The 23,287-nt window shown below is 44.0% G+C and overlaps 1 protein-coding gene across 1 annotated transcript in view; it reads right to left on the reverse strand.

The window, feature by feature from the left end:
- Positions 1-22,609, reverse strand: part of LOC107160103 (zinc finger protein 345-like) — a 31,482-nt gene extending 8,873 nt beyond the window's left edge. Inside the window, exons 1-2 of the mRNA XM_015506774.2 lie at positions 22,450-22,609; positions 217-343 (exon numbers count right to left, since the gene is read on the reverse strand). Coding sequence (XP_015362260.1) covers positions 217-343; positions 22,450-22,452 — 130 coding nt within the window. The 5' untranslated portion in view covers positions 22,453-22,609. The remainder of the gene's footprint in view (positions 1-216; positions 344-22,449) is intronic.
- Positions 22,610-23,287: the final 678 nt, after the last annotated feature.

A 23,287-nucleotide genomic window follows, 5' to 3' on the forward strand; every position in this document is an offset into this window, starting at 1 on the left:
TATGAGTAATCTAAAATGAAGGACCTAGATCACCTGAAGAAAGGAAGAGAGGAAAGATTAGTGGAGATGTCACTGACATTACAAACCACAAGCTGTCCAAACGTCTTTCTTGAAAGCGAGAATCTTAAACTCATTCATACAGAGCAAAAGCTCCCCACAACTATTCTGCAGAGGAAGGAAATTAGATACTGATAACTAGAAATCCTGAAGCCTCACCTAGGAAGACCAGGTTGTGGTAGTTCTCGGACATCACATCTTGGTATAAGGTCCGCTGAGCAGGCTGCAGACACTCCCACTCCTCTTCAGAGAAGTCAATGGCCACATCCCTAAACGTCAAATGTTCCTGAAATAAGAATGGGCAAATAAACAGCACGCTGACCACGTGATCGTTGACACAGCTTATAGTGGGAGGGAAGCAGAAATGACAGTAGAAGTGGCTCTCATATAGATGGGTGACTTCATTATTCAGTGAGTCGCTTTTATAACACAGTCTATTATCCAACCGAAAGAGAGCGACATATTTCCAAAAGGGGTGGCATCTGCTGCACTTGATAAAATGTGAAATTAAGGCATCCACCCAAAAGCATACATCTTCATTCATCTTGTGTTTTATAAGATACATTTGTATGTTTACCAGATGAAAAAGGAATAGTAAGAAGGATGCTTCTCGAATTTTAATTCTGCGGCCACAAACTGAGAGATATTACTAAAACATAGACTGGGTAGTTCTGGGATGGCACCTGATTTTCTAAACATGGGGCAAGCTCTCTAGGGACTCGAGGACAGTGGTACAAGAGAAACGACTGGACACTGATGGAAAAACTTATTGATGAATTTGAGTTCAGCTATTTTAAGGGAATTTTTATTTCCATTAAAGTAGCAAGTAGCAACATTTCAGTAATCTAATGTAAGGCCACCTTCCACCTCCTCCCCCCGAATCTGGCTGCTTTGTGCATATTTTCTTAAGTTTGAAATTCTACTAAGAAAATACATTTAAAAATATATGTGCAAGGACCCAACAGACTTGTGAGAAATGCTTCCCCCATGGGGACACCCGCATCTGTGCCTATCAGGAGTTGCTGAGCACAGCACGTTTGGCAACGCAAGATGACAATTCTTAAAGAGTGTAAAATTGTTCTCTTTGGTTCCCATGTTTCTTGGGCAATGTACCTTGTCAGAGACTGTCTAGATGTGTTAGTAACCATTCTCTAACTTGTGCCCAACGAGAGTCATTGCTTGCTTGTTGCTATGCCAAGCTGGAAAGTCCTGTGGGAAATACCAATGTACCCATTGCATTGTCTCGCTGACCGCCCAATCAGCTTCGGTACCCCTCAACCTGGATGTCGCTTTTGCCTTTAAAGTCCCTGACAGGCTCAGGAACACCTCGCAGACACAGTTATGGGTCCTGCGGAGAGCAGTGGCCGGTTGGCCAGCTAAAGACTCTCCAATTGGGACAAAATGGACTTGGTATGTTTTCTGAGCCGTCTGCCCCATGACATTAGCACTTAGGTAAACAAGTGTTTTCAAGGTGACAAGCCTATGGAACACCAGTGTGACCTGTGTAACAGACACACAAATCCCAAGGGGAAAGTCAAGATATCTCAGCACCGTGGACATTCTCCCACCCCTAGTTTGACTAACTGAAGGTCACTGTGGACTCTTGTCCACCCTCACAGCTGTGGGTTTTCCTTGAAGAAAATCCAGGGACAAGAATGATTCTGCATTTCCCTCTCAACACCATTACCCAATTTGTGAGCCACCAAGTTATCTGTGTCTCTGTGAGATGGAGACCACGGCGGACATATTTGTTGAGAGCCACAGCCAAGTCGGGATGGCGCCTGGCATTTTGCCAGAAGGAGCGGTTGAGAAGTGACGCCAGCGAGCCATTGGGATGATGGTGATTAAGTTAAGCTGTGTATAATTATTGGGATGGTGACTGATTGCTGTAACTGGATGATGCTGGATTGGGGCAAGTTGTGTATTCAGTTGTGTATATAAACCTCTGCTGTCCAGCAATAAGGCGGCTCCTGCTACCTCGGGGGCCTGCTACTTTTGAGTTCCCGTTGGTTCTCATGGAGTTTCCGGGGAGTTCTAGAGAGTTCTACGGACAATTCATTCCTCTGAAGATGTCAGAAGGCAGACATTTGCTCAATGAAGTTCCAAAACAGCCCCCAAGGTGACCTAGGTGAAATGATTTTCCCATTTAAAGGGCATCTCAAGAAAGTTGATGGCACCCTCCAAAACAAGTACCAAGGTAAAAGAGATGGGAACTCGCCATGATCTACTCCCAGCACGGTACCCCAGATGCTTCAACAGATTGCTTGGTGTTTCCTGTTGGCTTGTCTTTCATTTTTTTTTTAATATATTTTTTAGTTGCTGATGGACCTTTATTTATTTATTTATTTACATGCATCACTGAGAACCAAACCCAGTGCCTCCCACATGCAAGGCGAGAAGTGCTCTACCACCAAGCCCCGGCCCCCAGCCCTTTGCTTCCAATTTTTGAGACAACAGAATCCACAGATTCATTACATGGTTCATTTTGGTGACAAGAAGCATGGTTCACAGAAGCTTGTTTTGCAACTCCAGTTGCAAAACAGTTAATTCCTAAACAGTCAGAAGAAAGTTCTGAGCAGCTCAGGGAAAAAAAAAAAAATCTGTGAGGTCCCCACTCCCCGGATTCCTCATTCATTCCCTGGAATCAGTACTTTTTGGTTCACGTCTCCAGAGGCTGGGATGGAGCCCGAAGACACTTCTGCCATGGGATGATCTGCATCTCATGGCTTCTGAGGGTCCCTGCTCTTGCCCAGAGGCAGTTGTTCCCACCAAGCATCACCTTCGTCCCAATGCCAGCTCAGACCTTGTATGGATTCCCTTTCTCAGGGTCAGTCGCAGGAAGGGTCTGGGCATTCTGGGTCATCCACCACCACCACCACTCACCCCACCAGAGAGCGGCTCTTATTTGATGTTGATTGGAGACATTTTCTTTGTTTGGCCTCAAAGATTTGGTGACATGGTCAACAGAAAGCCTGACATGGTACGTGTTGTACACTTTGAAAAAAAAAATTAAAACTGTAGTCGTAAAAATCTTCTTGGGAAAGATTAGCTGGATAATTAGTTGTTGGGTTTGGGTGGGAGGGGGAGGAGAGTTTTGGGGTTTGTTTGGGATGAACAGAGATCTTTTTGAACACTAAACTTCGGAACTGAGTCCTGTTTGGGAAACATGATGTCACACAGGAAGTACCAAGTCCACGGGTTCATACGCCAGTTTTTTAAAAGTGAGTTTCAGAAAACACAGTTGTGTCCATCTGGGGTTGACGTTTAGCATCCTATGTGAACTCACTGTTGCAGCCTAGATTTGCTTAGGAAAGAAATCACATCGTATAAAGTTAAAAATTTAAGTACTTGGGCAAACTGGAATTAGATGGCACCAAGATTTTACAAAAGGCTCTAGAAAAACAAATTCAGTGAGTAGCCTGTTGGATTCGTAGTCCACAAGGAAACTGGTGAGAATAAATGCCGCCATCTGGCTGGGCACAAAATAACCAAGCTGCCACAACGCCTTGTAGGTTCAAATAGCAACTCTTTATTCCCGAACTCTCCCAGGCACTCTACACACATTTCCCAGGAATACACTCCCTCCATGGGGCTGCGCCCAGAACCCGACCCCCAAGAACTCAACAGGAACTCCAAAGTAGCGGGTGCCCGAGGCAGCAGGATCCGCCCTAATCCCAGATCCGCCCTATTCCCCGGAGCCGCCCTATTCCTGAGCAGGGTCACCTTTCAACCATTCCCTCTAGCAAAATGCCAGGCGTCATTCCGACTAAACTGTGGCTCTCAACAAATAAATACATGCCCAACTTGGGGAGTCCTCTCACTGTGAAGCCAGAGTTCCCCGTGGTTAATTCCTAAACAGTCAGAAGAAAGTTCTGAGCAGCTCAGGAAAAAAAAAAATCTGTGAGGTCCCCACTCCCCGGATTCCTTTTACCCAATGTGACATTCTTCCTCTCCCAGGGTCACAATTCTCACCAGTGAACAAACACATAGCTACACCTGCTTTAAGGTACGGACAGCTCATCTCTTTTTTTTTTTCTGCCACCACTTGTAATAACAAGCATGTGAATTTGCCAACACCAGCCAATTCCCTAACAATGGGTCATCCAATAATTCCATTTTGCCACTGGCTTGTAGAGATGTCATAAGTTTGGGGCTCAAACCTGGAGCATTTTGCCCAATTGGGATGCAGGTTACCAGGCCCAAGGTATTTCACTGTAATTTTCATCAACTCCCTATAAACTGCAAATTCCCATTTTGTTTCCTTCAGAAACAATTAACTGAACAGGTTTTTCCCATCAGTTGTCAGATCAGAATATCTGCTAACCAAACATGGCTTCGATCTACCTCCCTCACCCCTGCCTCGTGAAGTTCAACCCCGTCAGCCTGAGCCAACACACACTCTGTTCCTCGTCACTTCCAAGTACACACTGGCTTCATGGTAAAGGATTCTCTGGTCTTATATTTGAATTTTTTTCATGGTTCTGGAGATTTAACCCAGGGGCCTTTCAGCACTGAACTCTCCCCCCTGGCCACACAGATGAAGAATGCGGTCTCTGAGGGACAGGACTTCAGTTCAAAGTCCTGCTGGGCTGTCTTCCGTCGGGGACTTAATTTTTTTTTCCCCCTTTGGTTAATGACAGGCTAGCAAAAGGGATAACTGTGGGAGTCATGACTGAATAAAGGAACCATTGTGCAATATGTGAATGACTGCTCACAGCCAAGAACCAAGAATGCTCTCATTACTCCTGCAGTAAAACCCCTGGCCTCAAGTGGACACCAGGTGTCCCGTAAGAAGGCTCAGGTTTGTAAAAGACGGTGGGATGAGGTGGACATCATACCCTAAGGACAGGTATGAAGACGCGAATGGTGGGAATATACTTTGTGTACATAAGAGATATGAAAATTTGTGCTCTGTATGTGTTCTATGAATTGTAACGCATTCTGCTGTCATGTATAACAAATTAAAATAATTTTTTTTCAAAAAAAAAAGCTCAGGTTTGTTAAATAAATAAAGTCCCCCGTGTGGGATTCCTGATCAGCCAATGAGCATGAATTTTGAAGTCATTATCAAAAGCAGAAGATCAAGAGCCTTAAAGAAGTCAGGGACAATGGAATGTCACGCGGGCTCCTAGAAATGTCATGCTTCTGCCATTTTGGGGTCCCTAATTTTGGACAGACAGCTAAATGTCCATCTGCAGCCTGAAAATGAACAGATGTGATATAATTTACTTGTACCCCAGGACACCAAGCTGTCTCAGAGAGGTTAGGAAGCCTCACACAGCATCCACCTTGGGCCTTAGGGCTCACACCAAGGTGTCTAAGGAAGGCATAGCCCTTCAAGTTCCCCTACAAACACTGGAGACATACTGTGACAAGTAGCCTATTTGTCAAAAGACTTAACCACTCACTCCTGCCTCTGGGAGGTGGCTGCCACTTGTGAGTTACTTACTATAAGGTTGGGAAACACACTCAGGTCAATAGATAACTTCCTCATCAAGTGCTGGTCCTCATCACCAGAAGGACAGATGTCAGCCGGCCACAGGGAGGGCAGGGAGAGTCCAGGCTATCCAAACGTCAACAGAGAGAAACCAGGTCTGCCTTACATCAAGCGACCCGTTGCCAGCATGGGATCAGAGACCAGAAACTGCTCAGAGAGCTGGGGGCTTCAGCAAGTTGGATTTGCTTGACACTGGGCCAGATGGGGACCGCTTCACTGATAGAGGCCAGTCCAGCAACAACAGCCGGTGGACAGCTGGATACCCCGAAATCATGGATCAGACTTGAAAAGCTGAGGATTTGCTACTAAAAACATCAGCCCAAACTACTCTCATTGACAACAGTTCTGACTGACCAAAGAAAAGAATATTATTTTTATATGTGGGGCTGAGGATCGAATCCAGTGCCTCAAGCATGCTAGGCAAGCGCTCTGCCACTGAGCCCCAGCCTCAGCCCCAGCCCCTGAGCCTCAACCCCAGCCCCTGAGCCTCAGCCCCAGCCTCAGTCTCAACCCCAGCCCCAGCCCCTAGGGCCCCCAACCCCAGCCCCTGAGTCCCAGCCTCAGCCCCAGCCCCAGCCCCTGAGCCCCAGCCCTAGCCCTTAGCCCTAGCCCTAGCCCCGGCCCCAGCCCCAGCCCAGCCTCAGCCCCAGCCTCAACCCCAGCCTCAGCCTCAGTCTCAATACCAGCCCCAGCCCGCCTCATTCTCCTTTTGACCTTTGAAGATTCCCTAGCTTGCTATTCATAAGATACAAATACTTAACCTAACATTAACATGTTTACACTATATTATATTAACATTCTCTGATTTAATGAGATGTAAGATATTGAATGGCCTGAAAAAAGTATTACTTTGTAATGTGGAAATAACTGCATCCATATGAATTTTATAAGGCTCATTTTATTTTATTCTTTCAATTTTTTTAAGAGAGAATTTTTTTAATATTTATTTTTCAGTTTTCAGTGGACACAACATCTTTATTTTATTTTTATGTGGTGCTGAGGATCGAACCCAGCGGCCGGCACATGCCAGGCGAGTGCATTACCACTTGAGCCACATCCAAGGAGAATGTAAAACTACTGTGCCCACGGCTGGGTGGCTTATGACAAAATTATCCTTGGCACTGAGAGACAGGCAAGCTTTCTCTCTCCAAAGTGGGAGATCAACACTAGGAGTGGAATATAGTAATCCAGGAGCTCAGCCAAGACTCGACGAGCCTGTGTGTCACCAGGGTTGAGAGAGGTGACAGTGTCTCTTTGTGGTGATATCCACACATTCAGTGCCCTGAGAGAGTCACACAGCAGAAGCACTATTTATAAACCACTCCTAACACATCCACCTTTAAAAAATGTTAATTATTCTTCTTCGTTTTTAGTGTACATTCATATTAAAGCACAAATTTGATAGTTATATCCATGGCCTAGACACAGTGATTTTTTGCTTTTATACTTTTTATTTTATGCATATTTGAGTGTGACAGTCTTCAAACTTTTTTTTACAAAACTGAATTGCCTAATGGCTGGCTGCCTGATTTACTGATTAAGTAAACATGTTCTGGTTCTTGGAGAGTACGAGGGTGCGAGACATCTTGCTAGGTGCTGAGAACAATGTAACCTCAAGGAACTTAAAATTTAATAAGGCATCAAATCAACAAAGGCATATTATGATAAAAGAACGTGGGTAAAAGGGGATGTACCAAAACCCTTATAACCAGAAAATCACGTTTAACACATACTACAATGTATTGTTGAGTGCATCAGCCAGGGAAGTCAGCCCTTTATATGCCCCCATTTAATTTTTATCCTATAGAGTCGATATTATTACCATCCCCACTGGACCGACCAGGAAACTGAGGCTCACAGAAGTCATGTGACTTGTCCAAGACCACAGTGCTCTTCAAGGGCAGGGTTAGAAATTCAAACCCAGATCTTTCTGCCTGCAGAACCCACAGCACCAACCAACCACAGGGCAAACTTGGGGTTCATCTCAGGAACTTCGATTCTCCCAGGTCTCACCACATTCCCAGGACACCTCCCTTTCATTTTGTGACTCACCTCTCAGATCACTGTCTCCTTTAGGTGTAATAGGGAGACCAGAATGGCGGACCCGCTCTGTCTCCATATCCTCTGAAATTGAGTTTATATTTCCTTTGAGTTTCATAGTATTATTTCCTTAATTTAGGTCTTTGGCCCATTTTGAGCTTGTATATATGGAATGGAACTGGGCTCCAAGTTAATTATTTGCATGTACAGATCTGATATTCCAGCACCACGTGTTCAGAAACTATTCATTCAAGTTAGTTTACAATGGGTTTATTGGTTCTATTCCATCATCCCACATTTCTGTCCTTCTGCCAGTACCATCCTCTCTTGATTACTGTGGATTTATGGCAAGTCTGGAATACAGAAGAAGCATGAGTCCTGCAAGTTTGCCTTTTTTTTTTTTTTTCATTCAAGATTGTTTGGGGGCCCTTGTGATTGATTCCTTGTGAATTTCAGAATCAGACTGTCAATTTCCATAAAGAAACAGGTGGAGATCCTGATAGTGACTGCGTTGGAATTTTAAATCAATATGGAAATGACTGGCATCTTGACTTCCAAATCCAGGAACATTCGATTTCTCGTCTTTTTTCAGATCTTTCATTTTTAAAATATGTCGTGTCATTTTCATCATGTAATTTTTTCACTTGTTTGGGGAAATTTACTCCTGAACATCTTTTTAGATGGACCTCTATGTTGAACCTCTCATGGGCTCAAGAGATTCTCCCAAAATAACCTCCCAAATACCTGAGACACAGCATGTGCTGCAATGAGCAGGTAATCTTTTTGTTGTTTTGAAAGTACTGTAAAAAAAAACAATTCTATTTCAGAAAACACTTGGGCACTCTTGCTAGAAATATAGACTAGTAGAGACATCATGAAAAACAATATGGGGGGTCTGGGGTTGTGGTTGAATGGTAGAGCACTTGCATAGCATGTGTGAGGCCCAGGGTTCAAATCTCAGCACCGCATATAGATAAGTTAATAAATAAAATAAAGGTCTATTGGGCTGGGGCTCAATGGTAGAAAGCTTGCCTAGCATGTGTGAGGCCCTGGGTTCAAATCTCAGCACCACATATAGATAAATTTATAAATAAAATAAAATCTATTGGGCTGGGGTTCAGTGGTAGAGCGCTCACCTAGCATGCATGAGGCACTGGGTTCGATCCTCAGCACCACATAAAACTAAAATAAAGATATTGTGTCCACCTAAAACTAAAAAATAAATAAATAAATAAAGGTATATCAACAATTTTAAAATATTTTTTTAAAAAATATGGGGTTTTTCAAGAAATTAAAACTAGAAATACCATATGACTCAGATATTTTTCTGAGCATATGCCTGGATTATCCAGGGTCCTTAAGAAAAACAGAATTGATAGAATGCATAAATGTGTATGTGCTCTTCCCCCTGCCTCCTGACTCGCCTCTGGAAACACACTCAAGACACACCAGAGGTGGTCTATACCAACTTTCTAGGCACCCCTCACTGCGCTCAGGCTGACCACCCACAGTGACCATGACCACCACGAAAGGAAATGAAATCCATCTTTAGGGCTATCTGCACTCCCAAATTCACTGTGGCCCTCTCCTCAATCGCCATTTCCTGAAAACAATCTAAATGTCCATCAAAAAAAACCACCCTGCATATAAAACAACGAATACATATTACATCTATAACATATATATATGTAAATTACAGATATATATTATTTATATAGAGTTATTATATAAATATATACATATTTGTATACATACAATTATATAAACATTCATGCATTCAATTCCATCTATCTTCCTTAACATTCCAGGATTTTATTTTTATTCATGTCTGGGTGATACGCCATGATGAATATATAATACACTTTCTGATAGATATATTAATTATTTGCTCGGCTCTACCACTGATTTTTTTCCCCTGTGTATGTATTGCCAAACTCACTGTTACACAACTTAAATTCCTACACCCAAAGAAACAACAAAAAAATATAGGAAACTGTTCTTCGGCCCAATTTTATCAAACTCAAAAGAAGCAATCCAAAGCTTGAAAAAAAAAAAAAAGAGAGATTATGTGTCTTTTACTTTATCAGTCAACGAGATAACAACATGTTGATTCTCTTTGTACCTGTCACACACTCAACTGATCTGGAGTGTCCAGGAGGTCATGTTATATTACCCAGGCTGTCATGGAGTTCTGCCAGGGGACCCCCAGAGGGCCCCTGACATGCACATTCTCTGCAAGCAAGCTGCGTCTTGAGCACCTGGTGTGGACTTGGGTGGTCGAATGCAAGTGAGGTGGAAGGGGTGAGGTGTTTGTGGGTGGGCAGATGGGGTGGGAGGGTGCTGACCAAGTCCTGCCCGTGATCACCTTTGAAAAGTGCCCCCACTGCACAGTTTACATTCTCATGTGTCTTCTGTGACAAAGGTAAAGCCCCCAAAAACAAGTATGGGATTTGGGGATGTTATTAGATCTTCTAAAAAGAAGCCATGTGTTCTAGATTTCAATGTTCAGGTTTCCACAACTTTCTAAAAATTATTCCTAAGTATTCTGCTTTTGATAATGATTGTCACTAAGATTGTTTTTAATCTCATTTTGTGTCTTTATTTTCTCATGTACAGAAACAACTGACGGATCTCGAATCTTGTTACTTTTCTGAGCTCACCTACAGCTTCTAATAGCTTATGATGAATTCCTACCGTGAAAATATCCACTTCAGAGATACTTCTATCTCAGGCCTCATTTGGGAAAAACCACACAGACGAGACAGTAAGAGAGAGAAGCAAGTTCCAACCCCCCTTTACCTTGATCAAGGCAAAAATATTGGTGAGATCCTCAGCCAACCGTAGTCCCTACAAGTCACAAACCCAGACAACAAGCTGCCACAAACACATGTCCCCAGGCCCAAAGGATGACAGACACACGAGAAAGCAAACCTTTCTGCTCTCAATCTAGTAGGAGGTAGAACTGAGGAAGTAACCCAATCTCCAAAAATAAATCCACTTCCAAAACTACAAGAAGCATCATCAGAAAATTGATGTGAGCATCAAACCTCCCATTACATAGATCAGGGTGGTTCAATGCGAATAGAAACCGTGCTGTGTTTAGTTCAGAATGTTTGTTAAGGTGTGAATGATGACAGGTGGTCTAAGGCCAAGGGGGGAAGGTTCTTTAGGGCCTAACACCCAGTTCACATTCCAAAGAGGCTTGGTACTTTAGACTGGAGACACTCTGTGACCAGGGCACTGCAGCTTCTGACTAGGTAGTGATGTTGGGGCTGGGTGGTGGCTCAGTGGTAGAGCACCTGCCTACCACGTGTGAGGCACTGGGTTTGAGTCTCAGCACTGCATGTAAATAAATTTAATTGCAGGAAAAAAAATACATTTCACTTTGCCACTGGGGGGGGGGAAAAAAATCACACATAGAATTGCTTGAGCCTTTCCTTGCTCATGGAATTTGCCAGAATTTCAGAAAAGGCAGCCCCTCCAAGGACAATGAAAGGAAGAAAGGCAGGGCACCCTGGGCCAGCACACCGATGCAGGACAGGGGATGGGACCCAAAACAGTGGGGTAAAGACAGAGCTACACAGGACACTGCCTCAAAATGTGAGAAAACTCAGAGATCAGCAAACCTAAGATGCTCAGTGGACAGAGTCGAATACAGAGGCACAGCAGGGGACAAAGCCCTGTTCAGGTAGCAGGATCGAGCTCTGCCTTTAACCAGGTTCTGGGAAACTCTCTCAGGTGCAGGTCGACTAGATCAACCCTGTTACTGTGACCTCCATCCTGTGAGTGGACCCTGCTGATCCCATCACCACGTGTGTGAGCTCTGGCATTTACCTGAAATCTCTGGGGTTCAGAAGCACTCCAGGTTTGGATTCTGTGGCTTCTTCTTTCCAAGATTGCACCATGTAAATCTCCAGGCCTTTGCCTCTGTGAATTCTACTTTGTCCTCTGCCCAGTGGTGCACACCTGTCATCCCACCAGCTAGGGAGGCTGAGGCAGGAGGATCATGAGCTGAAAGCCAGCCTCGGCCATGGTGAGGCCCTAAGCAACTCAGCGAGGCCCTGTCTCTCAATAAAGTACAAAACAGGGCTGGGGATGGGGTTCAGGGGTCGAGAGCCCCTGAGTTCAATCCCTGGTACCAAAAAATGGAAAAACTTAAAAATCCTACTATTGTCATTTTGAGTCACTGTGTGTCCCATGTTCAAAGGTCAGATCTGGAGTGGGAGATGTTTCTAGTTCACATTTCTAATAAAGTGCTTATAGTGTAGAATACTCAAAGTACTGTCCATTTATTTGGGGGAGGGTGGGGAAGACGTCCCAACAGAGTACAACACGGATGAGAAGTTTCAAAACAGATTTCACAGAGGAAGACACATTCAAATAAATATGTAAATGAACCGAGCTATATGTTTAAGGAAGATAAAATCCAAGCCAGCAGAGACTGCTGCATACTCACCAGGAAGGAAAAAAAAATCTCTCTCTCAGACAGACAGACAGACACACACACACACACAAGAAGACTAATGGCCACCAAGATGTGAGTGATGGGGAAAGCCAGGCCCGGGGTGGCTAGCTCAAAGGCAGAGCCACTCCGGGGCATGGCATGGTGCTACCTACCCAGGCTCACTTCATGGACCACGAATTCCTCCCCAAGACAGAGTGGGAGAGACGCTATGGGGGTCTCTTTCTGCCCCACCACTGCCTCCTGACCACTGGGAAAGACCCCCCAGCTGCAGCGCAGGACCCTTCCGTCTGGACACTGGGGCCAGAGTCCACACCAGACCCAACCTGGCCCCAGGGCCACCTCAGACAAGGCCAGGAGGCCGCAGTCCATCAATGCCAAGGGCTGGGTGAGAAGTGAAGGGTCAGGCAAGCTGGGCAGGAGGGGACAAGGAGCGTGGGGAGGAGCTGAGGAGGAAGACCTGTGAGGGCCAGGGGGTGAGCAGAGGGACGCAGAGGAAGAGAAGGAGGTCACCCAGCGGGCAGGAGACAGAATCTGGGTACCAGCAGGAGCACCCTTCCCATGGGTTTAGGGTGTTCCTAAGGTGTATCCAGGTCACTGTGGGTGACTTTGACCTCCAAGGCTGCAAGAAAAGGGATCTGTCTAAAGCTGAGGTTTAAAAGGGAGACAGACAGACTTCAGTCAGTGCACCCAGAAAAGAAGGAAGAATTTCTCAGCGAATCGTGCATCTGAATTGTTTGCAAAAAGTCTATTTTATAAAAATAAGAGTCAAGGAAGTCCTCAGCCAAAGAGCAAAGTTAGCAAATATTGAAAATGAACAGAAAGAATCACCAGTGTCACCTGAAATTGAAAGAGCCCTGGGAAATGTGACAGGTAAGAACGACGTCAATGACACACCACAGAGTGGCACATATAGACACGTCTACACGTGTCTCCCTTGATGGGAACATATTCTGGAAAATTCACTCTAAGATGACTCTGCCAATTTCCAAACATCTGGGTGTAATGATGAGAATCCAGATGGCACAGACTGCTACCCGCCCAGGCCACTGGCTTCGGGCACTATGTACGCGAAGTCCATCTCTGACGGAAACACCACGAGGCCACACACGACTGCTCTTGTCATTCAAGACAATCCGTGTCGCCCTCATCATGAAACGGGCTGCAGTGGAACTCAGGACAAACCTCTCAGGAAGTCCCCTGCCATTGAGACAATGATAATTCATCAAGAATGCACAAGTCACAATGGCTAGATTGTGCAACCAACCCAGATGCCCATCAGTAGATGGATGGATGGGGAAACTGTGGTATATGTACACAGTGGAATATTACTCAGCACTGAAGGAGAATAAAATTATGGCACTTGCAGGTATATGGATGGAGTTGGAGAATATCATGCTAAGTGAAGTTAGCCAATCCCCAAAACACAAAGACCGAATGTTTTCTCTGATATGTGGAAGCTGATCCATAATGGGAATGGGGGAGCATGGGAGGAATGGAGGGATTTTAGATGGGGCAAAGGGGAAGGAGGGGAAGGGAGGGGGCAGCAGGGGGTATGAAAGATGGTGGAATGAGATGGACATCATTACCACAAGTACGTGTATGAAGATCCAAATGGTGTGACTCTGTGTACAACCAGAGACATGAAAAATTGGGCTCTATCTGTGTACTATGAACTGAACTGCATTCTGCTGTCATTTAGAATAAATAAATAATTTTTTTAAAAAAAAAAAGAATCGGTTAATTATAACAGAAACTCTGCCTTCAAGAATTGAAGAGACCAGCCACTATGTCCTTTAGACACGGAGCCAATATTTCAATTACGCTTTGGGATAACTCTACTGGAATTTTTCATCCTTCCACCACACAGACATGATTTGGGTTTGGTTTTTGTTGTTTTTACTTTGCCAGCTGTTTTGGAAATATAACTGTACAAAATGAAAACCATAAAATGTTAATAAAACAAGCATTAAACATGGAAAACAACCATAAAAAGAAAGATGACCATTTCTCCCAAGTTGATCTAGAGTAAGACCTCATCAAAATTCCAGCATAACTTTACTTTTAATCGAATCGGGAACCAAAGGAATAAGTTCTAAAATTCTGCTGGAAAGTTAAAATAGATATGAAATTAGCCATGAACTCTGATCAATCAGCTCTCATTACCTGGCACTAGTCTATGTTATAAAACTATGGCACTGCAGTAATTTAAAGATCAAGGAATCCCAACACAGAGCAGATTCCACAGATACAGCCATATGTATCTACAAGTCATTTTTATACCTTTATTTTTTACATATTTATATTTATGTGGCACTGAGGATGGAACCCAGTGCCTGACACGTGCCAGGCAAGTGCTCTGCCCCAGAGCCCCAGCCCCAGCCCCTAGATCACTGCAATAAAAGGGTCCACACATGGAGCCGGGGTTGGGGCTCAGCTGTAGAGCGCTCGCCTAGCATGCACAAGGCACTGGGTTCGAATCCTCGGCACCACATAAAGGTAAAATAAAGATATTGTGTCCATTTAGACCTAAGAAATAAATATTTAAAAAAAAAAAAAAAGGTTCACACAAATGCAACCATATCAAGAAAAGCAATTGGTACGTGTGAACGATATAACCCGACATCAAGGCAGGTATTAGACCTGGAGGTGCAGAACACTGACAGAGCTTGGGTGCAGACGATGTGAGGTACTAGGGTCATACCCCAGCACCCCCAAAAGCACATGTTAAGAGGGAAGGTTCTGGGGGCTGTGTACTTGAGCAATGTGCCACACAACTGGGACAACATACCCCAATCCAGTGCCACCCAGTGGATAGGAGGACTGATTGCAATCATGAACAGAGCATATCTAATGCTAAATTTCTTATAGTTTGGATCTTAATTTACCTGGTGCACAGAGAGGAAGGGACTATATATACACACAACCATCAAGACCAGAGGGGAAAAGTGGTGTTTTCCTGTGGCCACGAAAGACCCATGGACTTGATTCCCCAGGACCAGGGCGGAGGAGGAGTGAAATCTCAGGGGGTCCCAGTTCCTCCCTGGAAGGGATTTGCCAACATAGTCTTCTGTCCTGCCAGTACCAAAGAGCTAACAGGGGACACACCGCCCACTCTGGCAGCCCAGGTGGGAGTTCCACACTGCCTAAGCCCTCTCTCCCAGCTCACCCCAGCAATAGCTCCAGACCTAACCAGTTCTTCCCACAGGAACTTGCTTAGGCACTGAGAGTTAAAGTTAAGGACCTTCACTTTTTTCTATCCAATGCACTACATCCTAAACCTGGACGTTTGGGGAGCAATGGCAATGTGCATGTGCAAATCTCCCTGGATCACAAAGGAGGGGCTTCACATGGATGTCTGAGTATTTCCCTGGGCTACAATCCCCACCAGAGGTGAAGCAGAAGGGGTCAAAACCACAGCTCCCCGTTTCTTTCTAGAATAGGCTCACACCACCTTCTTGCAGTGAGCACAGGCAGCCTGGGTTCTAACCAACTGCATCAGGAATTCAGTCACCAGGCAAGTAGGAGGCCTTCTGCAGCCTGAGCCCAGCTGTGGGAAAGGCTCCTATCAAACAGGTGAAGGAACTAGTCCTCCAATGACATGGATATGGAGCAAGAGACCCGCTCACAGGGGGCTAGAATATAAATTTTAATAACAGCCATTTTTAAAATAGCCTGAGAGCTCTCTGAAAGCTAACACACTCCCTAAACTTAGACTGTTCTACAACAGGAGAGGACCAAGGGGGACACTCACTGGACACTGCAAGAGACCTCAGATGTGCCAGGTGTGGGATCCTCATGTCAGGCTGTTCTGAAACACAGGACCAGGGAAATATCACAGAGGGCATGAGACCCCTGGGACATAAAGTCCACTAGGGGGACTCTCAGCCCAAAGACATTCTGACAAGGTGTCCGGCCTGGGACAGGCAAAAAAAATGACACCTACACACATATTTTTGCAAAGATCCAGTGATTCTCCTCTACTTTTTTCTCACGTGCAATGCTCATCTACAGAAAGCCAATATTTTGCTTTTTATTTTTCTATAGTACTGGGGACTTCACACAGGGTCGTGTTAAATCTGAGCTCTATGCCCAGCCCTTGTTTTAAAAATTTTGAGCCAGGTCTTTTTTAACTTGCCCATAGTCTACCTAAACGTCTGGGGTTGACCTTGAAATTGCAACCTTCCTGCCTCAGCCACATGGGTCTCTGGAGTACAGGCGTGTGCCACTGCACCCAGCCCAAACAAATGCCTTAAAAAGGTTCATCTATTTCTGGGTTAAACAATTAAAAAAAAAATTTCTGTGCCCGTTTGAAATGTAGCAGGGGATACAAATGGTTGACAGTCTTGTGCGGAGAGGACACTGTCATTGGGAATGTGAGAGGGAGCTGGGATTTTAGGAACATTCTGACAGATGTATAAAGGTTCAGGCTGGGAGACGGGGTTCTGGATCTGACATTTTGCTTCCCTTACATTTAGAACATTCAGGGGGACCCAGGCAGGAGGCCCACACCTGTAATCCCGGCCACTCGGGAGGCTGGGGCACAAGTCCAAGGCCAGACTCAGCCTCTGTCTCAAAATTTAAAAAAAAAAAAAAAATTATTAAAAGAACCAGAGATGTAGCTCAGTAATGAAGGACCCCGGGTTTAATCCACAGCATCCCCACCCCCACAAAAAAGAAAGCACAGCCAGCTCACAGGGAAGGAAGAACTGAGACCCTGCAGACCACGGCACCCCTCAGGCAAGAAGAAAACACGTGGAGTTGTGACTCCAATGATCTTCCCACTGCTCAGCTGATTACCTGATTACCCCAGGGAGTCCAGACCACCACAACTGCCAGTCCCTACCGCAGTCGGTCCAGCCAATGACAAGCAGCCCCCGTCTCAGGGAGCCACCGTGCACTCACACTGACTGTTTTTTGAGGGGCCCAGTGTTCTCCCTGTAGATCTCCCAGCACCTGCACAGCAGAGCAAACCAGGTCCACGGAACAGAAAAGAGGGGCCTAGAGACGGATCCCAACGCTGGCCGGCTCCAGAGACAAAAGCCACATCAGGTGGCCAAAGCCTGTCCCTGGTCCCTGGACATGTGCTGGATCTGGCCTACGGAGTCCTGAGTGGACACGGTTTATATCTTGACCCTCTCAGGCTGAGCCTAGTGAGTGTTGTGTTTGAGTGACAGGAGGTGACACCAAATGCTGGAAAGGATGAGGTCAGAAGGACACAGTCTTGTGGACACAGAGGGGCCACTGAGCTGGGAAGCAATCTCCTAGGGCAGCCATGTCCAGTAGTAAGAAGGTGAGAGGCTCAGGGTCATCAAAATTTTTCTAGTATTCACATAAAAAATAAGTAGTGGAAAGTGATTTTAGTATCATAACCCAGAATGACCATCAGGGGAACAACCCAATTATGTGATCAATAAAATATTACTTTAAAAAAGTAAGTATTGCTAGAACTGTCCCCTCAGAAGTGACACATCAAGGCTCCCGATATCTCAGTTTGCAGAACCACATCCCAGATTTCAGGGCTGTGGTCCCTCCGACCTTAGGGAGATGCAGGTCCCAACTGCTCCTTCCTATGCTGGAGGTGAGGGGTACAGTTTTACCAGTATTTCTCCTCAGGTCCAAGTAACAGCAGAGACACTGCCCTGGGTGGGAACAGGAAGCTCTAACCAGAAAGTTTCCAGAAGTTGGTTTTCCCCACCAAATGCTGGTCCCCTTCATTCCAGGTCTCAGACAGCAGGAAAAGAAGATGGCGGGGCCCATGTCTTCAGGTCTACCCACAGCTCTGAGACCATCACTTAAATGCATTAAACTCCTCATTCTGTAATTTGGCCTTGGACCTAATGGCCAGTCTGTGACATTTCCTTCCTCCGTGACCAAAGTCCCTTCAATTACTAAGAAGGTATCCCCAGCTGTGGTGACACATGCCTGAAACCCCAGTGGTTCTGGGGGACACTGAGGCAGGACAAACACGAGATCAAAGCCAGCCTCAGCCACAGCGAGGCCCTAAGCAACTTTAGCTGAGACTCTGTCTCCAAATAAAATATGAAAAAGGGCTGGGGGTGTTACTGAGTAGTTAAGCACCCCTGGGTTCATTCCCTAATTCCCCCAAAATAAATAAATAACAAATAATAAAATGAATTGGGTTTAAATGGAAAGCCCAAATCCCTCCACCACACCACATGACTCATACACCTTTTTTTATTATTTTAGGAGTTGGTTAGCGATACATATTCCAAAGAGCAGGATTTCTATGTGTGTGCATATGTAGTACTGTGTACCATACATATATGTATAGTTTATGTATATATACTATCGTCTACGTATATAGTGCATATAGTATACATATATAACACATGCTATATGTTCATGTGCATATATACACACACGATAGTGCATATATACTGTACGTACTATACATGTACTATGCACACACATACATAAACACAGTACATGTGTATATACTACATATTATATACTATATATATACACTATGAATTATATACTATGTATTATGTAGTATTATGTACTATGTATTATATACTATGTATCATGTACTATGTATTATGTATGATGCATTTATACTATGCATTATATACTATGCATTATGTACTAAGTATTTATACTATGCATTAAGTACTATGCACTATGCATTATGTACATGTATTATGTACTTATGTATTTATACTATGCATTATGTACTATGCATTATGTACTATGTATTATGTACATGTATTATGTACTATGCATTATGTACATATATTATGTACTATGCATTATGTACTGTGTATTATATACTATGTATTATGTACTATGTATTTATACTACGCATTATGTACTATGCACTACGTACTATGCATTATGTACATGTATTATGTACTATGCACTATCTACTACGCATTATGTACCATGCATTATGTACTATGCACCATGCACTATGCATTATGTACTATGCATTATGTACATGTATTATGTACTATGTATTTATACTATGCATTATGTACTATGTATTATATACTATGTATTATATACTATGTATTATGTACTATGTATTATATACATTATGTATTATATGCTGTGTATTATATACTATGTATTATATACTATGTATTATGTACTATGAATTTATACTATGCATTATGTACATGTATTATGTACTATGTATTTATACTATGCATTATGTACTATGCATTATGACTATGCATTATGTACATGTATTATGTACTATGTATTTATACTATGCATTATGTACTATGTATTTATACTATGCATTATGTACTATGTATTATGTACTATGTATTATGTACTATGTATTATGTACTATGAATTTATACTATGCATTATGTACTATGCATTATGTACTATGTATTATATGCTGTGTATTATATACTATGTATTACATACTATATATTCTATACTATGTATGACGTACTATGTATTATATACTATGTATTATATATATTCCTTTCTGCCTCTAAAAGCAGAGAACTCTTATTGGGGACACAGAGTAAAATCAGGACAAGGAGAATCACCCAGTCAGATGCACCACCTTGAATCACCTAAGAACTGGAATCTGGAATTCAGACAAGGAGAACTTAACCTTTATATTTGTATACATGGATGACATGGCGGGGTGGGGGGCTGCAGTGTCAAGGTCATTACAAGATTTTGGAAGAAAATCCATTGAGTGGCAGGTGGTACTTAAATAATGAGTATCTGCCTGGTGTCTACAGCTGTGTCATCAGCTGGGGGCCACAGCAGACAGGTATTAGTAGGCTCCTGTGACAGCACTGTCCACCTGTGTCCTCCAAAACTATCCCCATTGTAGAGATGAGAGAACACGGGTGTCCTGTCATCAAATGGCATCTCCTCAGCACACACAGAACCACCCCGAGACAGAACTCATGGATTTTTCAAAGGTCCACAGGGGCTGGCTTGCTCCAGGTATAGGGGAGGTCAGTCTGGAGAAATAGTAGTTTCTCCCCCATATTGAAGAGAGTGCCTAGAGAAGACAGCCCAGAAAAACTGGGAAGATAAACTGGTTTATCTTCTTCCATGTTAAAGGAACTCTTGAGAAACAGAGATCTCCAGGCAGACTCCTGATGGGGGCAAACACTTGGAGACTATAGAAAACAGCACAACCCAGGTCCAGAGACCAAGTCTGACCCAAGGAAGAAAATCATCTAAAGGGCTTACAAGATATTGAAAAAAAAAAAAAAAATAGGTAACTATTTGTAAAAATAAATATGAACTAGAATTTCACTTAACCTCCAAAAATAGAACAGACAAGAAACCTACAATACATAACCCAGGAGAAGAAAAAAAGGGAAATAATTTTTTTTTTAATCATCAAAAGTAAATCCATTTTTTTTTTTCCCTGAACTCAAACCCCACCTGCCTCTTAGGATCTCTTTTCTAATCTTTGAAACCAGAAATCACAAAGGAAACGCAGGCCAGAAACAAACTGCCAATTTATACAGGAGACGTCGAAGTATTCAGTAATCATAAAAAAAAAAAAAATTCAACATCTTTAGAAATCAGAGAAATGTTAAATGAAATCCCACCCTAGACAGAATTAGTATTGACGAAGATATGAAACAAATTTAGTCTTGTAAACTCAAGAGGGAGATGAGGTGATTATTATCTGTCAGTGGAAACTACAGATGCTAATAAAGATCCATGATACTCCCCCACAGAAACAGAGACACACTGAAATTGCAGCACATCTGACCACAATGACAGGTAGGAACACAGCAGGACTCATCCAGACACGTGAAACCCAGGGCTGGTCCAAGAGAATGTGCCTTTGGAAGTCATGAATAATGAACTGTGGGGAAAAATGGTCACTAGGGGCCAGCTATATTTTTGGTCACAATATATCCAGTTTAAAAAAATAGTATAAAACACCATATTTAGGTTTTACATAGGTGCCATATGCGTGTGGTGTTCCCCATGGACACAGGTTTAAAAAGATTATATGCACTTATGAGAAAATAAAATCACAAGAAGCACATAAAAGACTCAGTGACCCAGCCCACGTAGAGATGATAAAACTCATCATTATAAAGATAATTTTTTCCCCAAAAGTAACTTACAATATTTTGCCCTCAAAATAACCATGTCAGGCTGGAGTTGTGGCTAAGTGGTACAGCGCCTGTCTGGCATGCAGGAGACCCTGGGTTCGATCCTCAGCACCGCACAGAGATAAATAAGTAAAAGGTCCATTGACAACTAAAAAAATTTTTTTTTAAAAATCTATGTACATATATGACTACATCACAGTGATGTTTACCTCTATGTGCATCTATAAAGCAGTAGGGTTTTTTTAATATTTTTTAGTTGTTGATGGACCTTTATTTTATTTATTTGTATATGGTGCTGAGAATCAAACCCAGTATGTCACACATGCTAGGCAAGCGCTCTACCACTGAGCCACTACCCCAGCCCCTAAAGCAGTAGTTTTAAAAACTCTAAATAAATAGAAGACAGAGGAAGATAGGAGGAGAGAGAAAAGGGATGTACTGCACACTGAAGTGGAGCAAATGATATTCCATGCTTCTAGGATTCAACCAGAAAATGAGCCTGAATATTATGCATTACTATGATGCACTAATGAAAAAAAAAAAAAATCAGTCTGTTTTGAATGAAAGGAACCAAAGCCTACAGTTCCCAAATTCATCCACCAAGTTAAATATATGTAAATCTAGCCAAGAAACCTTTCAATGGTAAGAAGAAAAAGAAGTCGTGATCATCCCCTGACACATATATATGATGAAACTTTCCTATTACAATAATCACAATATTAAACAAAAATCCATAGGTGATTCTTGGGCATGTCCAAATGAGATCCCTGAATTGCAATATGCAATTGATGTCGGTATGCATCAAACCATAACAAGGCCAATCGCTGCAACTTAGCTGCACTCTGGTCTCTAATTAAATCTTTAAAAAAAAAAAAAAAAAAGTCCCAGGGATGTGGCTCAGGGGTAAAGCACCCTCTAGCCCCCCCCCAAAAAAAAAAGAAAACAAAGGAAGTAAAACTGAAAAGTGCCTCGGTTAGGACGAACCGAGGACCCTGTGCCCCACAGCTGCCCCCCGCTGCAGGAAAACCAGCGTTGGGAGGCGGCACGCGCACGCTCTTCTCACCTGTCAATCACCCCAGCCCGGGAAGAGGCCGAGCAGCCGGATGGGGAGGCCGCGAGGGGTCTCCGCCACTGTCACGCTCCCCACCCGGCTGGCCAGGGGGGACTGAGGGGCTCTGTCCCCGAGGGGCTCAGGCCTGTGGCCGCAGAGAGCCGCCCGGAGTCGGGGTCGGGTTCCCGCCACAGCCGGTCCCGCCGGACGGCCTCCCTCCCCAGCCTCCCCGTGCAGGCTCCAGGTGCCACTGCCCACTCACCATTTCCTGGTGCCCAGCAGCCAAGCCTGCCCTGGGGAGCTTCGGTCTCTGCACGGCAGAGGCCACCCGGGGGTCCTGGGCGCACGGAGGGAAGCCCGGAGCCCAGCGGCAGGAATGGCGGACTCGGAGGAAGGCCCTGGGCCCAGCGCGCGGAAGCCCGCCCCCCTGCTCCGCTGGCTGCGCTCAGGATTGGACAGCGCTCAGCACGGGGGCTTCTGATTGGACAGGGCGTCCGTCAGTCATCGTTCTTCCCAGCCCGAGCCCAGCGAGGCTCCTTTTTGAGTGACAGGAGGGTGATATCCGCTCCAGGCAAGAAGGAGGCCGGAATGGCAGGGTTGGGCTGCAGCTTGCGTTTTTTTTTTTTCTTTTTTCTTTTGAGGCCTGGGAATTGCACCCCAGAGCCTCAGGCTGCTGCTATTTTAAGTCACGATTTCCTCCCAACAGGAGGATGGAGCCCAACCAACAGGACATTGGCTTGAACCTTGCATATGTGGGTCCTTTCAATCTATGGATTCTCTAGGTTATTCATAAAATTTAAAAAAAAAAAAATGAGAATTACTGTAAAAATTTTCATTTAACTATTCTGTCCTCTGGTCTTCTTGGGAGACACATTGAACTTTGAACTGGGAAGCAACCCTCTAAAGCAACAATGTCAGTAAAACTAATCATCATCATCATCATCATCATAAATGGCAACAATGTCCAATGAAAACAATACATAAGGCACAAGAGTAAAGTAGAATTTTCTAGTAGAGCCCTGGGTTCGATCCTCAGCACCACATAAAAAAATAAATACATAAAATAAAGGTATTGTGTCCATCTACAAGTAAAAAAGAAA

The sequence above is a fragment of the Marmota marmota genome, unplaced genomic scaffold, assembly GCF_001458135.2.
Source record: "Marmota marmota marmota unplaced genomic scaffold, marMar, whole genome shotgun sequence".
Taxonomy (NCBI): Eukaryota; Metazoa; Chordata; class Mammalia; order Rodentia; family Sciuridae; genus Marmota; species Marmota marmota.